This window comes from Carlito syrichta, unplaced genomic scaffold, assembly GCF_000164805.1.
Source record: "Carlito syrichta isolate Samal-C Ts95f unplaced genomic scaffold, Tarsius_syrichta-2.0.1 Scaffold308648, whole genome shotgun sequence".
NCBI classification, from domain to species: domain Eukaryota; kingdom Metazoa; phylum Chordata; class Mammalia; order Primates; family Tarsiidae; genus Carlito; species Carlito syrichta.
The window spans coordinates 138,879-165,119 of NW_007252744.1; the positions used below are offsets into that span (position 1 = coordinate 138,879).

General features: G+C 37.9%; 1 protein-coding gene across 1 annotated transcript in view; it reads left to right on the forward strand.

Moving 5' to 3' along the window:
- Positions 1–9,959: 9,959 nt before the first annotated feature.
- Positions 9,960–26,241, forward strand: part of LOC103267969 (catenin alpha-2-like) — a 275,900-nt gene continuing 259,618 nt past the window's right edge. The window contains exon 1 of the mRNA XM_008065528.2: positions 9,960–10,069. Within this exon, the coding sequence (XP_008063719.2) occupies positions 9,968–10,069 (102 nt within the window). The 5' untranslated portion in view covers positions 9,960–9,967. The remainder of the gene's footprint in view (positions 10,070–26,241) is intronic.

A 26,241-nucleotide genomic window follows, 5' to 3' on the forward strand; every position in this document is an offset into this window, starting at 1 on the left:
GCCCGCGGGTTCGAGACCCGCCTGGGCAGTGAGACCTCATCTCTACAATAAATAAAAAAATCAGCCGGGCGTGGTAGCGCGCGCCTGTAATTCCGGCTACTCGGAAGGCTGAAGCACAAGGATCACTGGAGCCAGCAGGTCGAGGCTGTGGTGGCCGGGAGCGGCCACTGCACTCCAGTCTGGGCGACAGAGTGAGACTCCAACTCAAAAAAAACAAAAAAAACCCGAATATAAATTATGTTCTCCAGATAATACCAAGGTATCATTTGTTTTCAGTCTCTGGGAAGCACTGGATGAAGAATATGTCTAAAAATATGTGAGAAAGATATTTTTTAAACTATTACTTTCTAGGAAATGGGCCCACAATTGAAAATATAAAGAATTAATACTTGAAAAAAAAGATAAATATTTGAGTAATTTTTATATGTGCATATTTAATCAAAAACATTTAGGAAGGACTTAACTCTACTATATTCTACAGATGACAGAAGAGAAGTAAAAAACTTCACTTGTGCTCCAAAGAGTTTATAATCGACTGGATTATGTCAAACTCATGTCAATTTCTTAATGAGCCAGTTGAGAAAAGCACTAAGATCTTCTGTTACTGATTATAAATACAGTCATGACTTAGGAATCATGGAGAAGGCATGTTATGAGGACTTCAGTATTTGGATGTTGAAGAACGGGAAGGAAGATGTTCCATATGGAAATTTTGGAAAGAGGCATGAACCACGTGTTGTAATGTGGTCTACACTTGATCGGAGCAGAAGTTACATTAATAAAAATAAGATCCAATAGATTAGGGTCAGAAAGTGGAATGCTATCTTGGTTACAAAGAGGACTTGAGACTTTTTGGAAAAGAGAAATAAGTAGTCATTTTGGTTCCCTAGAAAAGCAATGTTTAGGATAATTAGTTTGGACTGAATTATACCGTGAGACTAAAGATAAGGAAGACAGTTTGGTGGCTATTTTGCTGTAATCTAAATATGAAATGTTGAGATTCTGGTGAAGATTTTAGTTATACCGTCGTTGCATGTGGTATTCTAATTTGCAGGCAGTTAGAAGGACGAAGAATACATTATTGGCCAAAGAAGCTGTATTTCTATTAAATCATTTGAAGTTGCTTTTAGACTATGAAGATAATTCCTCAAAATATGTTATCTGGAATATTAACAGTTCTGATTTTCGGTTGTTGGAATCTACTGGCCAAGTCCAGATTGCAGTGTTGCTGAAGGATAATGAGCAAGTAGAACAATGTCAACCTTTGGTCAAATATATTTCATTTAGAAAAATTGAGTCCTTCCTGGGACATTGGAAACCTAGCATAGCATGTAGAGAAAGGATATCATGTGTGTTCACATCCAAGTGGAAAGCAGTTCATCATTTAAGAGTAGATTGAGTCTATTTATGCTTCCAAAATGAATTAAAATGATACGACAGCGAATGTAGTGAAAAGCAAGGAAACGAATTTGACTGATACTAGCTTTTATTTTTAATTTCATATGACTGACTTTCTATTAGTATACTCCAGAAGTAGTGAAATTCTGTTAAATTGACACATAGTATTAAATTTTATGAGTATGTTATTATAAGCATAAAAATCCATTTCAGTAAGATATGGACATGGTTATTTTTAATCAGCAAACTCTAGGCTATATATTATTAATCTCAACTTGTCACCTTAAAAGACAAAGCTGTGGTACTTTCTTCATATATCTCTTTTTGGTAATATTTTGCTTATTTGGGTAGAAGAAAAAAAAAGTTTTGAAAAGGACATAATAGTTTGATATTTAATATGTGTTTCTAAAAATTATTAAGGCATTCTTTATTGTACATTTATGCTTTGACATTAAGTATTATTACAGCCTTTTTGAATTATTAGAATGATGTTTTTGTTCAGCAGTTTTTGAGTTTTTTGTTAAAAGCCATGGGCTTACCAAAAATAGAGGTCTTCAGCAAAAAATGTAATACTTGAAGGAAGTGATAAACTTTACTTTAATAATAGCAGAGATGACCCCCTTCCCCTTCCACTGCAGATAGCAAAGACTGCTTGGAATATGCATATCACTTCTATTTTGAATAAAAGTGGTGACAGATCCCTTAATTGCAGTAGCAACTTGTATCTTGGGTCACGTCTCAGTTCACTGAGCCAGGGATTTGAGCAGTTATATAAAGGACAAAGATGGGTGATATGCTACCTCCTCATAGTTTAAGAGAAAATGAACTTAAATTGAACAATTAATGGAAGAAAATAAGAAGCAGGACTTTCTCATAATTTTACCACTAGTCCAGGCCATTTCCATACACAGGGTACCACGAGGAAAAGCACCAAATGCTCTCTTTCCCCAACCTCCATTTAGACATGGTGACGTAGCAGAGCATATTCTAGTGGGAGTCATATTCTAGTTTTTCCTCTTTAGGGATATTTAGAGAACAATCAAAAAGCCTCCTTTGTCTGTCTTTTTTTTTCCCCTCAATTTCTATTCCTGTCTGTGATGCCTACACACACATTTATTCTCAACTCCAGAAGAAAGCCCCTCTTACAATAAGGTATCTGGATATTAGAGTACTTAAAATTAGCAATGGATAATGAGAACTACTCTATTTCAGATAAAATGTTTGGAAGACTTAGTTTTATAGCCCCAAAGTAACAGAGGTGTTATTCTTTCCGGTTCTCTGGTCGCTGCAGAGATATCCTATGTCTTCTTGACACTACTCCCCTATGGGCATGTGTAGTGATGGTTCCTGATTACAACAGTGTTTCTCCAAGTGCCGTTCCTGGACCACCACCAGTAGCAGTAGCAGTAGCATTCTCTGGAAACTGGTTACAGATGAAAATTCTCAGGCCCACCCCAGACCTAATAAATAAGGAACTCTCAGGATAGATACTACCAGTTTGTTGCGAACATGCCCTCCAGGTGATTCAAATGGGCATACACATTTGACTTGTATTTATTTCCTATTGCTACAGTAAAAATTTACCGCAAACTTAGTGTCTTAAAAGAACACAAATTTTTCATCATTTAGTTACTGACAGTCAGAAGCCAAAGATGCTTGATTGGGTCCTCTTCTTGGAATCTCACAAGGCTGAAATGAAAGTATTGATAGAGCTGTTTTTTTTTTTTTTTTACTAGAGAATCCATTTCCAACCTCATTCAGTTTGTTGACTGAATTCAGTTCCAGGTGGCTGTGGGACTGAGGTCTCCAAATCCTTGCTGACTTTTGCTAGAGCACACTTTTAGCACCCAGAGGCCACCCACATTCTTTTTTATGCTTTCCGTGTGGTCCCTCTAGCAATTGGGTCAAGTCACAATTCAAATCCCTCTTCTGTTCTCTTCTGTCTCACCTGCATGACACTCTCTTTTGCAGTATCTCTATGATTTTCTGTTCTACTTACAGCCAGAAGAAAGTTCTTCTTTTTAAGGGCTCCTGTGATTACATTGGTCCTACCCAGATAATCTGTGATCATTTTCCTATTTTACGATCCACTGACAAGTAACCTCAATTACATCTGCAAAGTCTCCTTTTTCATGAAATATAACATATTTCCAAGCCTAACATAACAGGGCCAAAGTCATGGGCGGGGGATCAAAGTTTTGTTTATTTGGCATCACTCATTATAGGGTCTTTGTCTTGACTTTCCCGGGGTCATGTGTTGTTTGCCAGCTGGTCCAGCCTCACAGCCAGCATCCCTCTCTCACCACATAAGACTAGAGGTGACTTGGAGAAACTGAATTCAGAACCTGCCCTGTATCACCTGGAAGTGCGGGCGTATTATCCTTGAGCTCTAGATGTGTATTTGGGCACCTGCTGTTGGCATCTCCCTCAGGAAAGCTAGCATTTCTTTATATCCTTCCCCTGTCTCATTTCTCAATCTACACAATGGGCTGGCTTTTAGTTTTTTGTTTTTGTTGTTGTTTTTCATTTCTGTCCATATCTCTATCTTTCTCCCATTATACGGAAGCCCTGTGGTATAACTGGAATAAGTCTAAGCCTCGGGAAGCCATAATGGTTATAAAGACACCAAAGCCAAGACAATTTAAGTTCAAATTTTTTGACCATGAGCAACTTTCGTAATTGTTTCATGCCTCAGTTTCCCCACCTGTAAATGGGAGATAATAATACTAAAAGCTAATTAGCCAATATTATATGACTTATGGAAGAAACAGTATGAGTCAAACTTGCCAGGCTTGATTCTTGAAATGTTGGTGACATTTAGAAAAATCTCTCTCTTTCTCATCTCTCTTCCTTTCTCAATAAATCTGCATGTTTAGGCATTTTGTGTTTCAAGGTCCTTAGCTCAGTGCATGTCTTTATCGTTACAGTGATAATCATGTAGACAACATTGCAAAGAAGAAAAAAATCACTTTTGCAAGTGCAATTATTCCATTGATTTTTTAGAACAAACCCATTAATAATATGAGATTATTATCATTCTTTTTTTACAAATGATGAATCTGAAACTGACTCCACGTTTATATGGGTGGAGATAGGTAAATTTTCTCCACACCTATCTGATAATGATAGGCATAATCAGTTGCTAACTTCTTCTGAATCTTTATCAGCTAAAGGGAAACTTGCTGCTGATGTGGAAGAGGTGAAACAGAAAATGGCAGAAGCACTAAAAGGCATCCAAATGGATGAGTTCAAAAACGGTTCTGAGCAGTGGAGAAAGCATTTCGATAGGTGTATTGCATCGAATACACTGCTTGGAAGGTGACTGAAGATTAAGCATGTAAGACTACATAGACAGTAATTTACACATACATTTCAGAGTTTTTTGAGTCCCCCCTCATATGATAAAGCCTTCTGGAGTTTGATGGCATGAATGCTTAGGGCTGGTGAAAAGAAAGATTCATGAGGAGAATCTGATGGTGGGAGCCACATGGAGAAAAAATAGGTTTGGGTGACCCTCTTGGCAACTAGAAAGTATCCTGGACAATAACTTTGTGAAACAACAGTAGAAGGGATGGAGAGTACTCAAGAAGGTGAGACAGGGAATTTTAAAGACACAGTCCAGGAAGGTTTGAAAAGAGAAATTTCTGCAGTGAATGATCCATACAAATGAACATATTTGACATTTGAAGGCCTTCCTTGAGGTAGGTGACCTTGAGCCAGATCCTACGTCTCAAGGTGATGTCCAAGGAAACTTGACCTGTGGCTGCTCGCAAGGGAGCACATTTCACCCTCACTCGTCTCCTTTGGCCAGTTTTGTCTTTTCTGTTGTGAGTGACAAATGGCTGCTAGCATTCTGGCCCATGCCTCTTCCTTACCACCCCAGAGAGAGTCTGAAATGATCTAAAATACTATCAGCCGGGCTGGTATGTTATCACTTCACGTGGAAACACAATTCGATACTATTCTAAGAAGAAAATCTTAGAGATTAATTGCTAAGAGTTTGCTCTTGGACTTGTAAAACAGCGATGTATGGAAAAAGGCAATCCTTTGGTCTTCGGTGATGGCCAGTCCTTGTTGGGCCTTCTTTCCTTGTGCCCGGTCTGTGTCCAACGTCTCCTTATCAGAGGCAAGTAAAATATGGTTTTTTCTTTGAATGCAAATCAGTGATTAAAAAGACATTTATTTGCTAGATACAGACTTTCTTTTGTGGGCAAACAGATTGCATTAATTGCACAGACGTGTAGTGTGGAATTGAGGTATGTATCATTCCATCCTCAGAAAGATAAAGGGATGAAAGACCTATGCATTTGGTTTCTTCTCTTGTCTTCTTGTTTGAAATGTTAGTATGCAGGGCAACCCTTTTGAGTCCCCTCCCACCGTGAGAGCTTTTCTCTCCTCAATAAATCCTGCTTTCTTTCTTTTTTTTTTTTTTTGAGTTGGAGTCTCACTCGCTCGCCCAGACTGGAGTGCAGTGGCCACTCCTGGCCACGGCAGCCTCAACCTGCTGGGCTCCGGCGATCCTTCTGCCTCAGCCTTCCAAGTAGCTGGAATTACAGGCATGTGCTACCACGCCCGGCTAATTTTTGATTTATTGTAGAGATGAGGCCTCGCCAAGTTGCCCAGGCGGGTCTCAAACCCGCGGGCTCAGGCCATCCACTCACCTCAGCCTCCCAAAGACGCGGGATTACAGGCTGAGCCACTGAGCCCGGCTCCTGCTTTCTAAAAGACAAAAAAAACCAAAAAACCCCGAAATGTTAGTATGCTTTCTATCCATTAAATTATCAAATCCTCATCATAACCTATAACATACCCTAATTTTCATTTGATGAGCTTGGAACTCAGAAAGGGCCAGTAATCAGACACTATCACAATATCACAGAGTTGATACATTGTAGGGCTTTAATTCAAACAGCAGTCTATTTGATACCATTGTTTTACTTAGTTGTTGCTGAAGAGTGCAGTTCACGGCAAAATCTTGGTGGCATACAGCAAGCAACAGCGAGCATTTATTTCCTGATTGTGTATCATTGGTTTGGTTGGGAGTTGTCTGGCTAGGCTTAACTTAGCTGGGCTTGGCTCTAGCGGCAGTGTGGGTTCAGGTGTGTTCCATGTGTCTTTCTTCCTTTTTGGACCAGTGAGTTATACATGGTTCTCATGACAGAAGACAATGGCACAGAGGACAAGCCCAACTAAGTAAGCACATCCCAAACATCTGCTTACAACATATTTCCTCACTTTCCCTTGGCTATAGCCCAGTAGCAGTGGGACAGGGAAATATTTTCTTCTCATGGCGGTGAGGATAGGGAGGGAGTCTGTACTGAAAAATTATCCAAGCTACCTTAAAATTCTATGTATTTTATTTGTCCTTTATGATTTATAAATATTGCACGTCTGAATGGGATGGCATTCTCAGTGAGGAGCCACCCGTATTGCATGTGCTTGTCATAAGGGGCCACATACCAAGTTGTCAGTTCCTATTTACTGACCTCGTTTGCCTCCCATCTTTGCTGTAGAGGATACTCGACTCATTATCTCTTCTCTGCCCTCATCTGTTCATGCTAGAACTCTGGAGCCCAAAATGACCAGTAAGTGACTCTAGAAGACTATGGTTATAATTACTCACCTGGAATGGAATAAATATGTTCTGTTTTTACACGATTTTAAATGGCTAAGGGCTGTGATAAGGAAAATATTTATAATACAAGGTCTAGTACAGGCAGTAGAAGGCAATCAAAAGTGCCAAAAATAGTGGGATATGGCAGGACCGGGATTACTTTTTCTAGAAACAGCAGATTGCAAGCATTACACCAGCCAGGATAGGTGTTTTTTGTTGTTGTTGTTGTTGTTGTTGTTGTTTGTTTTTTGTCTTTTGCCTTCCTCTACTTTGTGCTCAATAGCTGATGTGAAGCTAAGATGCCCTTACGGGCAATTCAATGATAATCTCAGATGTCAACATCTTGGGTTTAGAGGTGGTGATTTTGTATTCTCCACCCTTTTTGTTTATTACTAATATGGTTTGCAAATTAAATGGTGAAAAAATTATGGGACAGAGACAGAATTCCTAGTTTTAGTCTCAACTGTGTCAAAATGGCATGGCTGGAAAACAGCATTTAAAGTTTCTGTGAGTAGGTTTTATCCTGCAGCAGACTGATATCATATGACCTTTTATGCCTTTTGTTATCGAATGTTACCTCTGTCACAAGAAGACTGAAAAGACTGATCCCCAAGGGAATAAATTGAGTGATTTGTCCGGGATCTCTTATTCTTTCATTTTTAGATTTATAAGGTCTCTGTGACCTTCAGGACTCAGGGCTGTAACTAACTCTTGTTTTTTGGCTGATGATAGTTGGCTTGAGGTCGTTGTTCAAGGAGTATCTCCCATCCTCTTGATGCACGCGAGACAGTGTTTCTTGTTGTGACTGCCCCAGCATATTTGTTTCCATGGCTGCATTTTTTGAGTGTCATTTTAAAAAAGTTATATATTTGAATATCCATAAAAGAGTCTATGGGCCTTCCCTGGACCACTCGCTTGTAATTTATAAGCATGCTCCTGTGATCATGGAAATTATCTACACAGTGTCACCCGGTAACTTTCACGGTCAATGTAAAATGACTTCACTACTAGTTATCCATTTTTTTCCCACAGTACTTACTCGTTCATCATTATTATTGTATCACTCGTGGCTCCATCAGAGTTTTCAAAGGGTTCTCAGGGAACGTCTCCAAAAACTTGCAGTAAATGTGCCACAAATACTGGACCAAGATCGCTTAGATAGGTCTGACTCCAGCAGGAATGAAGGTATCCCAGTGCGTACAGGATGCACCAGGCATCCTTATCCTTCTCCAGCGTGAGGAGGTGTGCAGCCCAGCAGCATTCTGTGCATGTCAGAGCTGCTTTGTGGCAGCTGGTAGTGTGAATGGAAAATGTGTAAAGTGTTTTTAGGTTTTTGGAGGACAGGCAGCATGTCTGTGCCAACTATTGTTGTGGTGAAGGAACCCAAATCTAAATCGGTCTGTATGGTTGGATTGCTATGCTTAGTTTATTTAAAACATGGCATTTGGAGAGAGTTAAAATACCAGCACACTGTGTCTTTGCCTTTTTTTTTCTTTTTTTCTGAAGCAAATTGGTTGGGTCTGTTTGCAAAGGAATTAGCTGTAGGAGAGCCTGTAAAAAGGCACGTGCCTATTGTAATAAGCCTTCTTTGTGGTAATTCTTGTAGAAACAATCATCTATATTGATTTATAAGGATGGAATTGAGTGGGGACATTGATTCAAAATAAGAGTCCAGCCATGAATTACTTTCGTTTATGGTGGAATTCACACAACTGATTCAGATTCCTTTTGTACAGTGTAAGGTTGCTTGTCCAGTGGTTAGATGTCAAAATGCATTCAAAATTTTCTTGATGAGAAACGCACCCCTGGTAGAATGTGTGATTTGTTTTCTTGAAGCTAAGACTGTATTTTACGTCTGCTATGTGGGAGATGGCTGCCTGCATATCAGTGGTTCTTAGGCAAGAGAGGATTGCTTTAGAATGAAGTAAATAACCTTATCAGACACTAATTTCATGGGACAAGAATATAAATGTAGTAAGTAATCAGAGTGCATGCAAATAGCAGCAAGATGATTTTCACAACCATTGGCACTCAGTTTGCGAGATGTCTTTCCTATCTAAGAGACTGAAATTCTGTTGCCCCGAGGAATGAGATATTCTCAGGGGTCAGTTATGATGTGATGAAAACAAAGTAGTCTTTTGTAATAACAAGGGGTCCTGTATTTGGTGATCATGATGAATTTGCTTTTCCTCCTGGCATTCTCTCCTGGTCTCCCAAGACTGACTTTCATGTCCTTTCCTACATTCTTCCATATCTCTCTCTGTGTTTCCTTTTTATTTATAGAGACAGAATCTTGCCTTGTCACCCAGGCTGAAGTGCCGTGGCACAGTCATAGCTTACTGCAGTCTCACACTCTTGGGCTGAAGTGGCCCTCTTTCTCAGCCTCTTATTTAGCTGCCACTACACCTGGCTAACTGTTGATAGAGGTGAGGTGTCACTGTGTTACCCAGGCTGTTCTTGAGCTCTTAGCCTCAAGCAATCCTCCCACCGTGATCTCGCAAAGTGCTAGGATTATAGGAGTGAGCCACCTTGCCTGTCCTCTCTGTGTTCCTTGATGATAACATATGTCACACTAAAATATAATTGTTCTCAGACTTGGGTGCCTCTATCTTTAAATCATAAACGACTTGAGGGCAAGATTCATGTCTTTCCCAGCATATAGCAGATTGGTGTGTATACTAAATGTTGGGTAAATTAAATATTTCAGTGGCAATTGGATCCCAAATGTTGGCCTAATGTACACCAGTATGTTCAACAACACTCAGTTTTTAATCTGATTCCAACATTGCCACCTCACAGAGTACTGGTCTGGTCTTCCTGTCTTTAAATTGACGAGGTCGGAAACTGGTAATCTTCAAGTAATTTTCAGTGATTTACTCATGTTGAACTGCCAAATAAACCATTTATATTAATGAACATTATTTCTAACTGATAATGTGTGTTCCCACAGGGAGAATGACTTCGGCAACTTCACCCATCATTTTGAAATGGGACCCCAAAAGTTTGGAAATTCGGACACTAACGGTGGAAAGGCTGTTGGAGCCACTTGTCACACAAGTAAGGGACATTTTGAAACACTTGCTACATGTGTATGTTTCTATTGTGATTATATCCTGACTCTCCCAAGGATTTGGAAATCCTTAAAAGAGAATAAATCACTGCATTATGTTGATTACTGAATATAAATTTACTGCATGAACTATGGGCAATCTCATTGCCCTATAAGACTTGAAGTGCCTTCTAAAAACTATTCATATGATTTTTTGAAATTAAGTTGATGAGATAATTGAAGAGGGGGCCTTGGTGAAGGGGGCCCTCATTTGCAGTAATGAATTCAAAGTCTAAATAAACCATCCCTCATTCACTTTCAGATGCTAATGCACAGATAGGAAAAACTGTGTTGACTATCAATGTATATTTATTGAATTCCTTTTCTTTCCATTTACAAGGCAGAATTCATCCTGTCGGAGTGATGAGATGTTCCATTTTTGTGTTGTCACCCTTGTCACATTTCCACAAGATGACTGTCAACCGAAAAAAAAATGACCATGATTTTTAAGTTTTAAAATCTAAATTTTAGTGTCTTATGAAGCATGTTGTTTGCTATTTTAACTCTGAAATTCCTGAAATAATAAAATTTGAGCTTTTTACGATGTATTTATGGAGAATCTTTATACCAAATTAAGTTAGAGCCTATTTATATTGGTTTCCTATAGCTGCTATAGCAAATTATCATCTAGTTAGTGCCTTAATAATAATAATGTATTATTTGATGGTCCTGGAGGTCAGATATCCTAAAGTCAGCATATCAGCAGGATGCACTTCCTCTGGAGGTTCCAAAGAAAATCCATTTTCTTGCTTTTCCAACTTTCTTTAAAAAAATTTTTTTTTTTTTAATTTTAAAGATGTGGGGTACGATTCAGGGATAGGGATACAAATGTTCATTATGCAGGTACCCTTGTTGATGAGGTGTGCCCCTCCCTCCCCTGGCAGTTTCCCTCAACTGCCAATCCCACCCCTCCTCCCATGGCAGTTTCCCACTAACGCCAATCACTTTCTTATAGGATTATAATTGTTCAAGATCCACTTATGAGTGAGAACATATGGGACTCTTCTTTGTTTCTGTGGTAGATCACTGACTATGATAGACTCTAAATCCATCCAAGTTGCTGCGAAGCCCATATATTTGTCCTTCTTTGTGACTGCGTAATTTTCCATTGTGTATATTTACCATTGTTTTTATCCAGTTGGCAGCATGGTTGGTTCCATGTTTTTGCTATTGTGAATAGAACTGCAACAAACATTCGTGTGCAGGTATCTTTTTTGTAGAATGATTTGAGTTCCTCTGAGTATATTCCCAATAGGGAAATTGCTGGATCATATGGAAGGTCAATTTCTAGTTCTTTGAGAAATCACCACACTATCTTCCAAAGAGGATGGACTAGTTTGTATTCTCACCAGCAGTGTAGACGCGTTCCTTTTTCTCCATATCCTCACCAGCATCTATTGTTGTTTGACTAATTAATGATGGCCTTTTTTACTGGGGTTAGGTAGTATCTTAATGTGGTTTTGATTTGCATTTCTCTGATGTTGAGTGAGACTGAGCACTTTTTCATGTGTCTGTTGGTTGCCTGTATATCTTCTTTTGAGAAGTGTCTATTCATGTCTTTCGCCTACTTTTTATTTTATTTTTATTTATTTATTTTTTGGTTTTGAGTGGAGTCTCACTCTGTTGCCCAGACTGGAGTTCAGTGGCCGCTCCCGGCCACCGCATCCTCTACCCGCTGGGCTCCGGCGATTCTTCTGCCTCAGCCTTCCAAGTAGCTGGAACTACATGCGCGTGCTGCCACACCCGGCTAATTTTTGATTTTTATTGTAGAGATGAGGTCTTGCCAAGTTGCCCAAGTGGGTCTCGAACCCACGGACTCAGGCAATCCGCTCACCTCAGCCTCCCAAAGCGCGGGATTACAGGCTGAGCCACCGAGCCCAGCTATCGCCCACTTTTTAATGGGGCTGGTTTTTTTTTTTTTCCCCTTTTGGCGCATCCTTTTCTGGCTCCTTCTCCAGGTTCAAAGCCAGCAGTGTAGCATCTTGGAATGTCTCTGTCTTTTTCTGACCTTTATCCCTTACTCATGTCTCCTTTCTGACATTGCCCCTCATCTCTCCCTCTTAAAAGGACCTTTGCGATTATATTGGGCATACCCTAATACCGAAAAAAAATTTCCCTATCTCAATATCCTTAGCCTAATCACATATGGAGAGTCCCCTTTGCCATTTAAGATAACATATTTATAGTATCAAGGAATTAGAGTGGGGTTATCTTCAGCGGTCATAATTCAGCCTGCCACAGTCTGCCCACTCGTCCTTAAAGATTCATATCCTTCCTGCTTGCAAAACACATTCACCACATTCTCAGATCCTCAAACGTCACAACCCATCCTACCAACAACTCATGTTCACAATCTCATTTAAATTTCATCATCTTAAAAAAGGCTTAAAGTTCCAAATCTCATCATCTAAATCATTTAAATTAGGTATGGGTAAGGATCTATTTATAATCTATCCTGGAGCAGGGTTCCTCTCTATCTGTGTACCTGTGAAACTAAAAAGCAAATTATATGCTTCCCAAATGCAATGTCAGACAGACCTAGGGTAAATGTTATAGACAGTCCCTATTCAAAAAGAGAGCAAATGGAAGGAAAAAAGAGTTGCCAGTCTCAATAAATTTAGAAATTCACACGGGCAAACTTCTTATATCTCATGGCCTGTGAATGATTCTCTGTGGGCTTGGGTCTCTGCCCTCTGGGCCTGGTCTTCCATTTTCAGGATCATTATTTCTTTTCCATGAATAGTTGAACATATTTTCAGCTGAGTATATCTGTCATCCCATTACTACCTGTAGAATTTTGGAAGTCCAACAGCCTTTTTGAATTTATACGTTTCCTGCTCATTACATACCAAGCTGACAATGTTTCTACTGTTATAGCATTCTCAAGATCCTTGTGATTTTCCTTTTTCTTTTTTGAGTTGGAGTCTCACTCTGTCGCCCAGACTGGAGTGCAGTGGCCGCTCCTGGCCACCGCAGCCTCGACCTGCTGGGCTCCGGTGAGCCTTCCGGCTCAGCCTTCCGAGTAGCCGGAATTACAGGCATGCACTACCTCGCCCGGCTAATTTTTTGATTTATTGTAGAGATGAGGTCTCGCCTGCACAGGCGGGTCTTGAACCCGCGGGCTCAGGCAATCCACTCACCTCAGCCTCCCAAAGGTGCAGGATTACAGGCTGAGCCACCGAGCCTGGCTGTGATTTTCCAATGTATGGTTTTGGATTTACTCCACTGGAAACCAGGCTCCTCCACAGATCTTTCCTGCATAATTCTATCCCTATTTTCGGCCTTTGCTGTAGGAGCTGAGGGCATCCATGAACTAGGCCTAATCTTTTCAGTGTCCTCTGCTGACTCTGAGCTTTTAATTTTTACAAAGTACTAGTGGAAGGTTATCTAGACATACAATTGTCTTTCTCTCCAAGCATGCTTTCTTGAAACTGAGACTTCTCATTTTAGTCTTTTGCAGTCTTCATAGGCTGAGCATATTTAAAATGATCAAGTCTTTGATCTTTTTAGCTTAGTCGTTCTTCTCTCTATTCATCTCTTTCCTCTCATATTTTACTATAAACAGCAAGAAGGAACCTAACTGCTCCTCCTATGTGTTGCTTAGAAATCTCCTCAGCTAAATATCCAAGTTTATCACTTACACTTGAGATTTCCACATAATTCTAGGAATCAATTCAGCTGAGTTTTCTGCAACATTGTAGCAAAAAATCTTTTCCCCAGTTTACAATACCATGTTTCTGATTTCCTTCTGAGCCCTCACCAGATCTCCACTAATGTCCATATTTCTACCAGCAGTCTGATTATGATTGCATAAGTATTCTCCAACAAGTTAAAGATCTGCCATACTCCTTGTTTCCTTCAGAGCAGAGCCTTTAATATCCCTATTTTTAAGAATAGTCTATTTAAAGGCAAACTACACTTTTAAAAATCATCCTCGTCAAAATTATTCCAGCCTCTGATCACTATCAATTCCAAAGTCATTTTCTACATTTTTAGGTATTTGTTTCTAGTAGTGCCCCACTTTCCAGTACCAAAATCTGCATTAGATTCCATTTGCAACTGTAATAAATTATCACACATTTATTAACTCAGTACAACACAGATTTATTATTCTACACATCTAGGGGTGGGAAGTCCTAAGACTAAGGTGTTTGTAGGGCTGTCTTTCTTAAAAATACTCTAGGGAAGCATCAGGTCTCTTGCCTCTTTTTGCATCTGCAGTTCACCTGCATTCCTTGTTTGCAGCAACTTCTTCCATTTTAGAAGAAATATCTCTCTCTCTCTCTCTCTCTCTCTCTCTCTCTCTGTGTGTGTGTGTGTGTGTGTGTGTGTGTTTATCTCTCTCTCTCTCTGACTTCAGTTTCTACTGTCATCTTCTTCTTTGCATCTTAATTCCACTACCTCTCTCTTATGAGGGACCCCCGTGATTACATTGGACCCATTCAGATATTCCGGAATAATCTCTCCATCTTGACATCCTTAATCTAAGCACATCTGCAAAGTACCTTTTGCCATTTAAAGTAACACATTCACAAATTCCAAGGATTAGAATGTGGACATCTTTGCATGTAATTCATGAAACATTTTATTATTGTTTATTATTCATGCACATTTTCCATTTGGTCATGATGATTGTTAGCTCTATAAACATTAAGGAACATCTATTAGTGATAGGCTCTTAGATTTGGGAGCATGTGGGCTACTACTCAGATTTGTGGTCTGCGAACTAGAGATGATAGATGAATTGTTTGCTATTGATGTACGATAATCATAAAATTGAGGATAAGCACTGAAAGTTTTATAGATATTTGACAGAGTAATCGTATGTCTGCTGGACCTAATAATAAAATATGAACTTGTAACTTTTAGAATTTTAAAATTTTTCATTTTGTTGTATTTTTAAAAAGCTTTGGTTTGTGAGATTTTGGAATGATAAAAATGAAACCTGTCATAATAGATACCATGAGAAAGAACTGTTTAAGAGATAACTTGGAGTCAGAATAATCTGGTCTGAAATGTATTTCTACCAGTTCAGTAAACACCTGAGTTACCACTTCCTGGCCACAAACCTTTCACTTCAGAGTACATATACATATATTTAGTCATTATCATAGACAGGAAGTGAACAAAATATTAAAACATAGCACCTGGTGTAAGGTAAATGTTGAATAAATGTATAAGGGGGACCCCAAAAAAATCTGGTATTATTTTTTGGAGGGCAGGCCCCTTGTAGTACAGGTTTTCCCCCATAGGTAAGTGTTTTAAGAACCCATCACCACCAGTGTACAAGCTCACATTGTTGTGAGAGGCTGCATTCAGCTTCAGTGACTTTTTTTTTTGGACATTCTTTCAATGCCTTTGCTCATTTCACGACAGGGGTTTCACAAGCTTACCTGCCCACACCTGCTGTGTTCAGCAGTTATTGAGCAAAAACAGGCATGAGTTCCATGCCCCACCATCGCTATTAACTCAATCTTGCCCCAAACAATTTTCTTTTCTTTTGTTTTCCTGGATGAAAAAGTCTTAAAAAGGAAACATTTTGCTGATGTGGAAGAGGTAAAGCAATCAATAGCAGAAGCATTAAAAGACATCAGAATTGACAAATTCAAAGACTGTTATGAGCAGTGAAAAAAGCATCTTGCATTAAACAGAGAGTACTCTGGAGGTGACTGAAGTTTAAACATGTAAGAATAAATACATAATTTTTTATAAATAGATGTTAGGGTTTTTTGGGGTCCCCCCCTTGTAATTTCCATCTTTCCTGTTATGATGGTTATACAGTCAGGCTCATACAGTCCCTAAACCAATATTGTATAATTCATTTTGAAGGATGTGAGTCAATCAGGCATGGGCTGGCACGATATTACAATTATTCAGCCTTTTATGCATTAAAATTTTTATATATTTATATTTTACTCTTGAAGTTACCATGTTTTTTTTTTAGTTGGAGTCTCACTCTGTCACCCAGACTGGAGTGCAATGGCTGCTCCTGGCCACTGCAGCCTTGACCTGCTGGGCTCTGGCGATCCTTCTGCCTCAGCCTTCCAAGTAGCTGGAACTACAGGCACGCGCTACCATACCCGACTAATTTTTTTTTAATTTATTGCAGAGATGAGGTCTCATTAAGTTGCCCAGGCGGGTCTTGAACCTGTGGGCTCAGGCAATCCACTCACCTCAGCCTCTCAAAGCACGGGATTACGGGCTTAGCCACCGAGCCTGGCTTGAAGTTACCTTATCCAAAGAATGGTACTTCTAAAAATCATCTTTTCCATGTATATTTTAGTACAGTTATCTAAAGTTCTTATGTCAGATAAAAGCAATGCATTAAAAAATATTTCCTCAAATTAAGGCTAGTAAACTGGCTGATTCATATTTGTTCACATAATACAATAAAATGTTTGAAACTCTTGTGGAATTTTACACAGCAATTTAGCACTATAACTAACCTTAACATGTTTCCTGTATCTTATAATATCTACATGGTTCCTACCCTGATTTTTAAAATAATTCAAAAATGTGATTTTTTTTTAAGACAGGATTTTGTGCGTGATATTATTTCCTTGTAATATATTATTTTCTTGTAATATTATTCCCCCTGTGTTATCAAAAATGACACTGTTATGATAGGACTGATGTGACTGTTGACGCTTGGAGGACATAGGAATAAGGGAGGAGAGATAAGGTAATATCAGATATAAACTCCATACTCAGTATTGAAAGGAAAACATATAACTGAGAGTGAAAACTAAACCAAGACCCAGGTGTATCAAGTACATACCTGCATCTTTATGAAATGAGTAAAATTCATAGCAATATTCAGTGATACAATATGCCCTTTGCTGTCCCATAGTTATTCTTATCCATTCTAATAAGGATGGATAAGGAATGAAATGAAAAATAGAAGTTAAGGGGTTCTGAGTAAAATTCATTTACTATTATAAGAAAAATGACACTGGGAACTTACCGTTGATTGGTATTTAAAATAGCCAACAAAACTTTACCTCATTTTAATAATGATATATATAAGGGTTTCATATTTATCTTATTGTATTGAAATGGCAGAATTCCATTTGGAGAAACTGTACATATTAGCATTATGAAATTGCAAATGAAAAGGGATTCATCATAAGAAGTTTAATCCTTGAAAAAGCTGCCTGAATTTTTCATAGATTCAAAAAAGTAAGGATTTTTAATGTCACATTCTGTGATAGTAAGCTTTATTAGGAAATTAAAACACTTTATTAGGCAACTTTATTAGAAAACTGAAATATTTTATTAAGAAATTAAGAAATATTTTTAGATAACTCTTAGAACTAAAAGAAAATTACAAACTAGATATGAATTAATGAAAAAGAAAATCTCTTTCTAACAAAATATACACATCCAGTAAAAGCTATGCTTAATGTAGAATTTTGAATGCCTTTGTTTTTAAAGAAAAAAGATAAAAACAAAGTCCTCATCTTAAGAAATTAGAAAAAGAATATTCAAAGGAACTAGAAAAAGAATTTAATAGAAATGAGAACTATTATTATTAATAATAGTATAATATTCCAACAGAATAGAGTGCAAAAATAAAAAGTGTTACATAAATTCACATTTTTATTGTTCTTTGAAGTGGCCAAGATAAACCCCTCAAGGTTCAAATTATAGAAAACATGAAGAGAAAAAATATGTAAGATTATGAATGAGATAGCAGAAATAACTCCCAAATAGTAAAGATTAAAAGAAGTGCAATAGAATATTGGGTATGATTTGAATTTATGAAACATGAAAACCTAAAGGAACATGAGATCTTAGAAAAATTTAAATTATTGAAATATGTCCAAGAGGAGGTGGATAACTAGAATAAGTCATGTAAAAGTTAGAAAACTTCAAAAAAATCTATTGTCAAAAAATCACTAGAACAAATGAATATATAGCTGATAATTACAATGTTATTTAAACTATTCCAATCATAGAAAAATATGGGGAACTCAAGTCAGTTTGGAGAGAATCATAATGTTAATATTTCAAATATAAGACACTTAAAAAAATTTTTAAAAAGATGGTAGCCGGACACGGTGGCTCAGCCTGTAATCCCGCGCCTTTGGGAGGCTGAGGTGAGTGGATTGCCTGAGCCCGTGGGTTCGAGACCCGCCTGGGCAGCGAGACCTCATCTCTACCATAAATCCAAAAATCAGCCGGGCGTGGTAGCGCGCGCCTGTAGTTCCAGCTACTTGGAAGGCTGAGGCGGAAGGATCGCCGGAGCCCAGCAGGTCGAGGCTGCGGTGGCCGGGAGCGGCCACTGCACTCCAGTCTGGGCGACCGAGTGAGGCTCCAACTCAAAAAAAAAAATAAATAAATTTAAAAAAAGATGGTGATTCTATCTCATTCTAATTTTAAATACAAATAAACTCTTACATAAAATATTGGTAAACAGCACCCAGGAGTAAAACAAAAGTTCATCGTATGTGTAAGCAAATAGGAATTTTATGTATGTAATGGAAGCCTATACAGAAAACAAAAATAGTTCCACATATCAGTAGATTATACCATTATATACTAAAAAATACATATGATAGAATTTTGCAGTCATTTCTAGTAAAAATTCTAGATAAGGATATGATAAATCTTTAAAAAAAAAGACACGTACCATGTAAACTTTGAAATAGGATAGATAAAACCCTCTTTTTGGTATAATTTTATGTTATTAAAATCACTACGAGAATGCCATTAGGTTGCTTAGTACAAGATAAATATACAAAACAGTAATTTTTTACAAAAAGTAATGTTTCATCTATTCAAAGCTGCAAGAAGTCAAAACAGGAATGTATTCCATTATAATTGAAACATAACAAAATTAATTCCTTTTTCTATATGAAATGCACATTAATTTGTTTGATGTTATTTTATTTGCAATTTTTAAAACTTTTTTACACCCTTGGAACAGAGATTATGGATGCACAAGTTTTGGAGTAAAGATGGCTAAATTGCGAGTCCAACAATCAAGCTGATAGCTTGAATAGGTTACTGAATCTCTCTTCAACTGTAAAATATATAATGGTAATTTGTACATCATAAGATTATTGAAAGGATAATTTAGAGTATGCTTTAAAGTTACTATAGAAATACCTAATATTATGTTTATAATCATATAGGCTTTGTCTCAGTACCATATTCTTCACTGCTAGACAGTAATGGCTTTCTATGTATTAATATGGGTAACACGTGTAACATAGGGATTCATTTGGATACTTTCTTTAGAAAAAAATTAATGTAGAGTTATAGAAAGAATGATTTGCTTATTGCATTTAGTTAAAGATGATTAAAGTAGATACCTTTGAAGTTCCTGGAAATTCAACCTTCACCATTTCCATAAGCTAATGATGAACAGGACATCATAGTAGGACAGAATAGAGTTTGGTGGAATTTTGCTATTTTTTTCTATAGAAAAATGAATCTGCGCCTTAAGAAATAACACTAAGCATATGATAAAACACATTTTTGATGTTTAATGAGTGGTTTTAAATTGGCCTGATAGGGAAGGTACCTCCTAAGAAGAGGAGTTCTCTTTAATCATTTTCAATATGATTTTGAGTAATGTTCATGGGGCTCTGTGAAGTTTGGTTCTGGTGAATTCTATATTGAACCATTCTACATTTTACTAAAAAAAGTAAAAATTATCTCAAAGCCAAAAAATTAGAACTCTATAAACTTTAAAATGTTGCCTTAACATTTTAAAATTCAATTTTATACTTTAAAAAGGAATTTATTTTCTCTCTCCTTATATATGAATTCATAGCAACAGTCACTTTTATGTGACTTGTAATAATAGTTAATTTACCTTAGTGCATTTAAAATCAAGGAAAGAAGAGATTTACATTTAAAATCAGAAGATTTAGAGCTGAAAGTGATTCTATAAATAAACCAATAAAGGAATATTTGAAACTTGAGCCAGTGACCCCCCTTTATTGCTATACCATATACACTTTCTTACACAATTTTCAAAATAGAGTATTTTATGTATGAATTTACCCAATGAATCAAAGTATAAAATGAGGTCTCATTGCACCCTTTTTTCAATCAATTCCGAGACTATCATTCAGAACCACCTTCATTCATGATTTATTCATGAGGTTCAGAAATGAATACATTTAGGTGATTTCCATGGTGACACTACAATGTTACCATAAGTTGTGCATGCAATTTTTGTCCAAGGATTGATGTTATAAGAAAGATAAAGGATGTACTATAAGTAAGTGGTGTGAGTCCCATCAAACCTGTTTGGTCTTTGATTAACTTTATATATATAGTATGAATAATTTGTTTTTACCCATTTTTCCCTATTTTTATTTACTTATTATTTTTAAAAATTTAGTTATATATTATAGAGTTGTGAGGTGCAATTGATGATTTACTACCTAAGTAGCTGGCATGCAGGTGAAGTTTGGGCTTCTAGGTGTCCCTCATTCCCGCCTGGTAGTAGATCAGGTAACCAACTTTATTATCATATTAGATTCCTTTTTCATTTTGGGGTGCTATTTTTATTGCCTGGAAAAGTGTTTCAATTTATCTGCCTTTAAAATAAGTTTTTGGAGTGAATGAACTACCTAAAATACCCTAAGTTGATTTAAAACTTCTGCATATGTCCTTATCAAAGAAAAAAAAAATATATATATATACGTATATACGTAATGTAACAGGATTTGGATATAAGTTACTAAATAACAAGGTTGGGATTCAGAACTTTACCTTTATCGCATATATCAATATTTAATTGAAAGACTAAGATATTTTACAGGTTTGGCAAATGTAGTTCTATCTCTTAATAGGAACATTTCTTAAATTGTTTATTTTTTGTAGTAGATACATATATTTATCTAAAATACATATTATATTGGAAGTACTCTTTCAAATTGAGGTCAGATGGTAGGTTGTTTGACAATTATTGTGTTTGCCACTTCTGAAATAGGAGTTTAATTGACTAGTATGGAACCTAGAGTTAGATTAATTTCTGTTTTGGGATTATGCTCAATATTTTAATGTCTGCCACCAGATGGAAGTGATGCTCTTTCTGTTATATGGCCAGCTGTGTTGGCCATGTTTTGAAACTTGAGTAATTCACGGAGTCCTTTTAAACAGAAAAAAAAGAAAGAAAAAAACTCCAAATTCAAAATGGGCTTAAATTAGTAAAAAACACAGAATTATGTAATGCACATATGTTTATCTATAAAGAGATTTACAAAATAAGTACAAACAGATACAAAAACAAAAATTTTATGATCCGTGTTTATTTGATCATTGATGTTGTTTTGCTGAAATTAAATCATTGTACATGATGTCAAATGTGATGGTGACTCTGCTAGCTCTGCTTCTTTTGTGTTTGGCAAACACCCACCACCCTGTGCCATGGATGAGTCACTTCTCTCCTCACCTTCAGGATCAACTGCTGTTTAGTGTACTGTGGTATTGCACTTTGTTTAGCATAAATATACTCACCGTTAACATGCAGCATCTGTCTTTGTTCTCTTCTCATTAGCCTAGGGAGATGAAAGTTAAGTCATAAGACATTGTGATGGTTGTAGAATACAAGCTAACCATATTAACAGTGACACAGCTAGTCTTCCATCACAATATTTACTTTCTTTCTTTTTTTCTTTTTTTTTTTTGAGTTGGAGTCTCACTCTGTCGCCCCAGATTGGAGTGCAGTGGCCGCTCCCAGCCACCGCAGCCTCGACCTGCTGGGCTCCAGCGATCCTTCCGCCTCAGCCTTCCAAGTAGCCGGAATTACAGGCATGCGCTACCATGCCCGGCTGATTTTCTGATTTATTGTAGAGATGAGGTCTCGCTGCCCAAGCGGGTCTCGAACCCGCAGGCTCAGGCAATCCACTCACCTCAGTCTCCCAAAGGCGCGGCATTACAGGCTGAGCCACCGAGCCTGGCACAATATTTACTTTCAATAATTTCTAGTTTAAGTGCAATGATTATTTTATGCATGCTAATTTTAAAAATTCCATTCAGTAGAAGAAAAAATAAGAGAGACTTCTCAGGCCCTGTGAAATATGTGTCTTCTACATGCTACTCAATGAATAAATCTTGTTTTAATTTAAAAAGAGATTCTTAGGGTTTCCCCCTTACTTTCCCAAGACCCATCTCTGGCTTCTCTTGTAAGTAATGCGTTAGAGCTCGCCTATGGGGGTGGTCTAAGATGCTGAACTACATTTTCTAAATTACTTTCACTAGAATCTCGTCTTTGCTTTGAAAAGTCCTTATGGCGTTGGTCTCAGAAAGACCTCCTCTCCAGGGGGTCTTCTGACCACAGGTCATCCAGTGCCTCTAAAGAGAAAAAGGTGCCAATGTTTCCTGAGTATGTACTAAGTACCTGGTGCCAGTCTAGCTATTTCCAGGAGTTTTTCTTTACAACTTGCATCAACTTGTTAAAGTCAATATTATTTTTTTAGTCTGACAGATGGGGAAAAAATTATTATTGGATCAAATAATAAAAGGTCGGGCAACCCCTTTGGGTCCCTTCCACTGTGGGAACTATTGTGTCCTCTCAATAAATCCTGCTTTCTCAATAATAATAACAATAATAATAATGAAAGGGCTAAAGTGAGTTTGACTAGGTAGATCTGAGGTTCCTAAAAGAAACATGACAAAATACTGAAATGGTAAGTTGGTAGTGCATTAATGACAGGCACATGTAGGTGAAAAGGGAAGAGAGTGACGGAATAAACGGAAGAGGTGAGAAGGAATAAACTACCAGCAATAAAGAAACAGAGGAAAGGGAACAAGCAGAAGAGTACTGAACATGTTTTTTTTTGTTGTTTGTTTGTTTGTTTTTTGAGTTGGAGTCTCACTCTGTAGCCCAGACTGGAGTGCAGTGGCCGCTTCCGGCCACCACAGCCTCGACCTGCTGGGCTCCAGCGATCCTTCCGTCTCAGCCTTCCAAGTAGCCGGAATTACGGGCATGCGCTACCACGCCCAGCTGATTTTTTGATTTATTGTAGAGATGAGGTCTCACTGCCCAGGCGGGTCTCAAACCCACGGGCTCAGGCAATCCACTCACCTCAGCCTCCCAAAGGCGCGGGATTACAGGCTGAGCCACCCAGCCCAGCTTGAACATGTTTTTACAGTAAGGATTTAGTACCTTTTCTTTGCATCGTCTAATTATCATCCAAACCTGCTGTTTGCTGACATGCACATATGGCCTAAAAAAATTCCTTAACATTCAAATGCATAAGCTAAACTAAAAATTCATTTTTCTATTAAATGTTTAATACATATGAATATCCACCCTTCTAGCAATATCTTTCTCTGACTCTGTTTAGCAATAAAATAAAGTCTTAAAAATATTTTCCTTCATGTATTTTCCATTTCAGGAAATACCTAGCAATTATTTGGGGAAAATGAAATTTAATTTCAATTTAAAAATGAAAGCAATGTCAGAGAAGAATAATGATATTTTATGCACTTGAAACAGGGCAGTTAATGAAATCTTACACATGCTAATTCAAAAATCTCAACAGACAAATTTTTGGGAGGCTAGTTAACAATATTGCTCCTAACTATTTTGGAACTTATAGAAACATTATATGAACTGGAGGCTAAAAATCAATTATACCAAGCATAAGAATATCTACAGAGTGGCAGAATCACTACTCAGGTAGCCCTCAACTAGCAAATCAATTAAAGCTTGTCAGAGATCTGAGATAAAGGATTGGGTGGCATGGCAACGTACCTGCTTTTCCGTTTCTTGTCATTCGATTAAAGGTACAAAAGGTAAGCCTTGTTTTCCCATAATTAAGAATGGAAGACCAGCAAAAGCAACTGAAAATCTAACCAGCTTTTTTTTTTTTTTTCATTCTGAAAATAAAACTCTCCTTCCTTCTTTTGCTTTGGTGGCATCCTTCTTGTGGGGTTTATTTCCTGCCACACTGCCTGCACCTTGTTAATCTTTTTTTACCTTGTTTTCCTGCCTAGCCTTTAAATGTTTGTGCCGTGCTGTTCAGGCCTTACACTTGTTCTTCCTGTTTCCTTTCTTCTGCATTTTCTCCCCAGGTGATTTATTCTCTGTGGCTTTCAGTATCATCAATATGCTGCCAGCACTTAAATGTACATCTTCAGACCACACCTTTTCTTTTTTCACTGACCCTGCACACACACACCCAATACTTCTCCTTGGATCTTCTTTCTCAGATCTGCCCACCTCTCTTCCACTCTGCTACTAACGTCCTCACCCCAAACACAACATCCTTTCTCACTGTGATCAACACAGTCACTTCCCCAATCATCCGCCAACCCCATTCTTTTTCACCGCTGTTACATTCTCTACACAGAGCGATCATGGAAACAATGTGCAATTTGATCATGTCATTCTCTTGCTTAATTAAGACCATGCAATTGGTTTTCATTGCATTTTAGGATACAATTAAAGCTTCTGACCATATCCTAATTTGTACCCTGCCGCAGTCATCTAGTGCTGGTGACCTTTCAATCACCATGCCCAAGTCAGAAAGCCCTTCTTTCTTGGACATGCTGAGTTATCTCTTGCCTGAGGGCCTTTGCACATGGGTACTCTTTCTGCATGGAATGACACCGCCCTTCTTTGCTAGAACTGGCTCCCTGACATCTTTCAGTTCCTAAGTATCATTCCCTGACTTCACAGAGACCTTTGCTGATTATTTATTTATTTGTTTGTTTGTTTGTTTGTTTTTGAGTTGAAGTCTCACTTCTTCGCCCAGACTGGAGTGTAGTGGCACACTCACAGCCACCCCAGCATTGACCTGCAGGGCTTGATGATCCTTCTATCTCAACCTTCCAAGTAGCTGGAACTACAGGCGGGGGCTACCACACCCGGCTAATTTTTTTGATTTATTGTAGAGACAAAGTCTTGCCAAATTGCCCCGGGCTGGTCTCAAACCCACAGGCTCAGGCAGTCCACTCTCCTTGACCCCCAAATTGCTGGGATTACAGACTGAGCTACTGAGATTGGCCGACTGCAATTTTTTAAAAGTCCATGCCTCCTCCCAACATGCTTTACCTGTTTCTTTCAGAGTATTTATCACCATTTGTAATTGTCTTATGTTTTGTTTATTTCTCTAATGCCTCGGGTGGAAAGCCCCATGAGGACAGGGATGATGTCAGTTTCACTCACACATTAAGTTCCAGTACTCTAGATATAGAAAGTGTTTGATAAATATGTGTTGAATGATTAAATAAACCCTTCTCCTTAAAAAAATGCAACTTGTGGTGTGTGTGTGCGTGTGTGTGTGTGTGTGTGTGTGTTTGGTCGGCCTCATTCTTGTAAAGTTAGTGGTAAAAAGTTGCAGCATTTTAGTATGTCACCACCTTTTTAATGAAGATGTTGACAATCATAACAGTTGTTTATTGTGGGATTTAAAGGATGAAAACATGCATTAGCTTTTAAAGAGTGTGTATCAATGATTTACTACCTAATGACCAAACTAACAAATAATGTGTGTTTATATGTTGAAATCTATAATATTTTATCTTTATAGTTAAAAGCATGCTGTACATATAGTGCATATGTATTGCATATGTACAGATGTGTATAAACATGTATAGTAAACAAAACAAATGAGTCTTTTCACATTGTCTATAAATAATCTATATATTTTCTTTAAAAAATACTTTTGCTTAGCTGGGCTCGGTGGCTCAGCCTGTAATCCCGCGACTTTGGGAGGCTGAGGTGAATGGATTGGCTGAGCCTGAGGGTTCGAGACCTGCCTGGGCAGTGAGACCTCATCTCTACAGTAAATCAAAAAATCAGCTGGGCATGGTAGCGCATGCCTGTAATTCCGGCTACTTGGAAGGCTGAGGCAGAAGGATAGCCGGAGCCCAGCAGGTGAAGCTGCGGTGGCCAGGAGCGGCCACTGCACTCCAGTCTGGGCGACAGTGAGACTCCAACTCAAAAAAAAAAATACTTTTGCTTGACCTCATATTCATTGAAAACTTCCTTCTTAATTATTATTGTTCAAAGCCTTTTGTGAACCTTATCTTTAACATTGGATGAAACTTTCTTCATTAAGTTTTCCCAAGCCAGCAGGCTCTGTGGCTCATGCCTATAATATGAGCACTTTGAGAAGTCAAGCTGGGAGGATCACTCGAGACCAAGCAT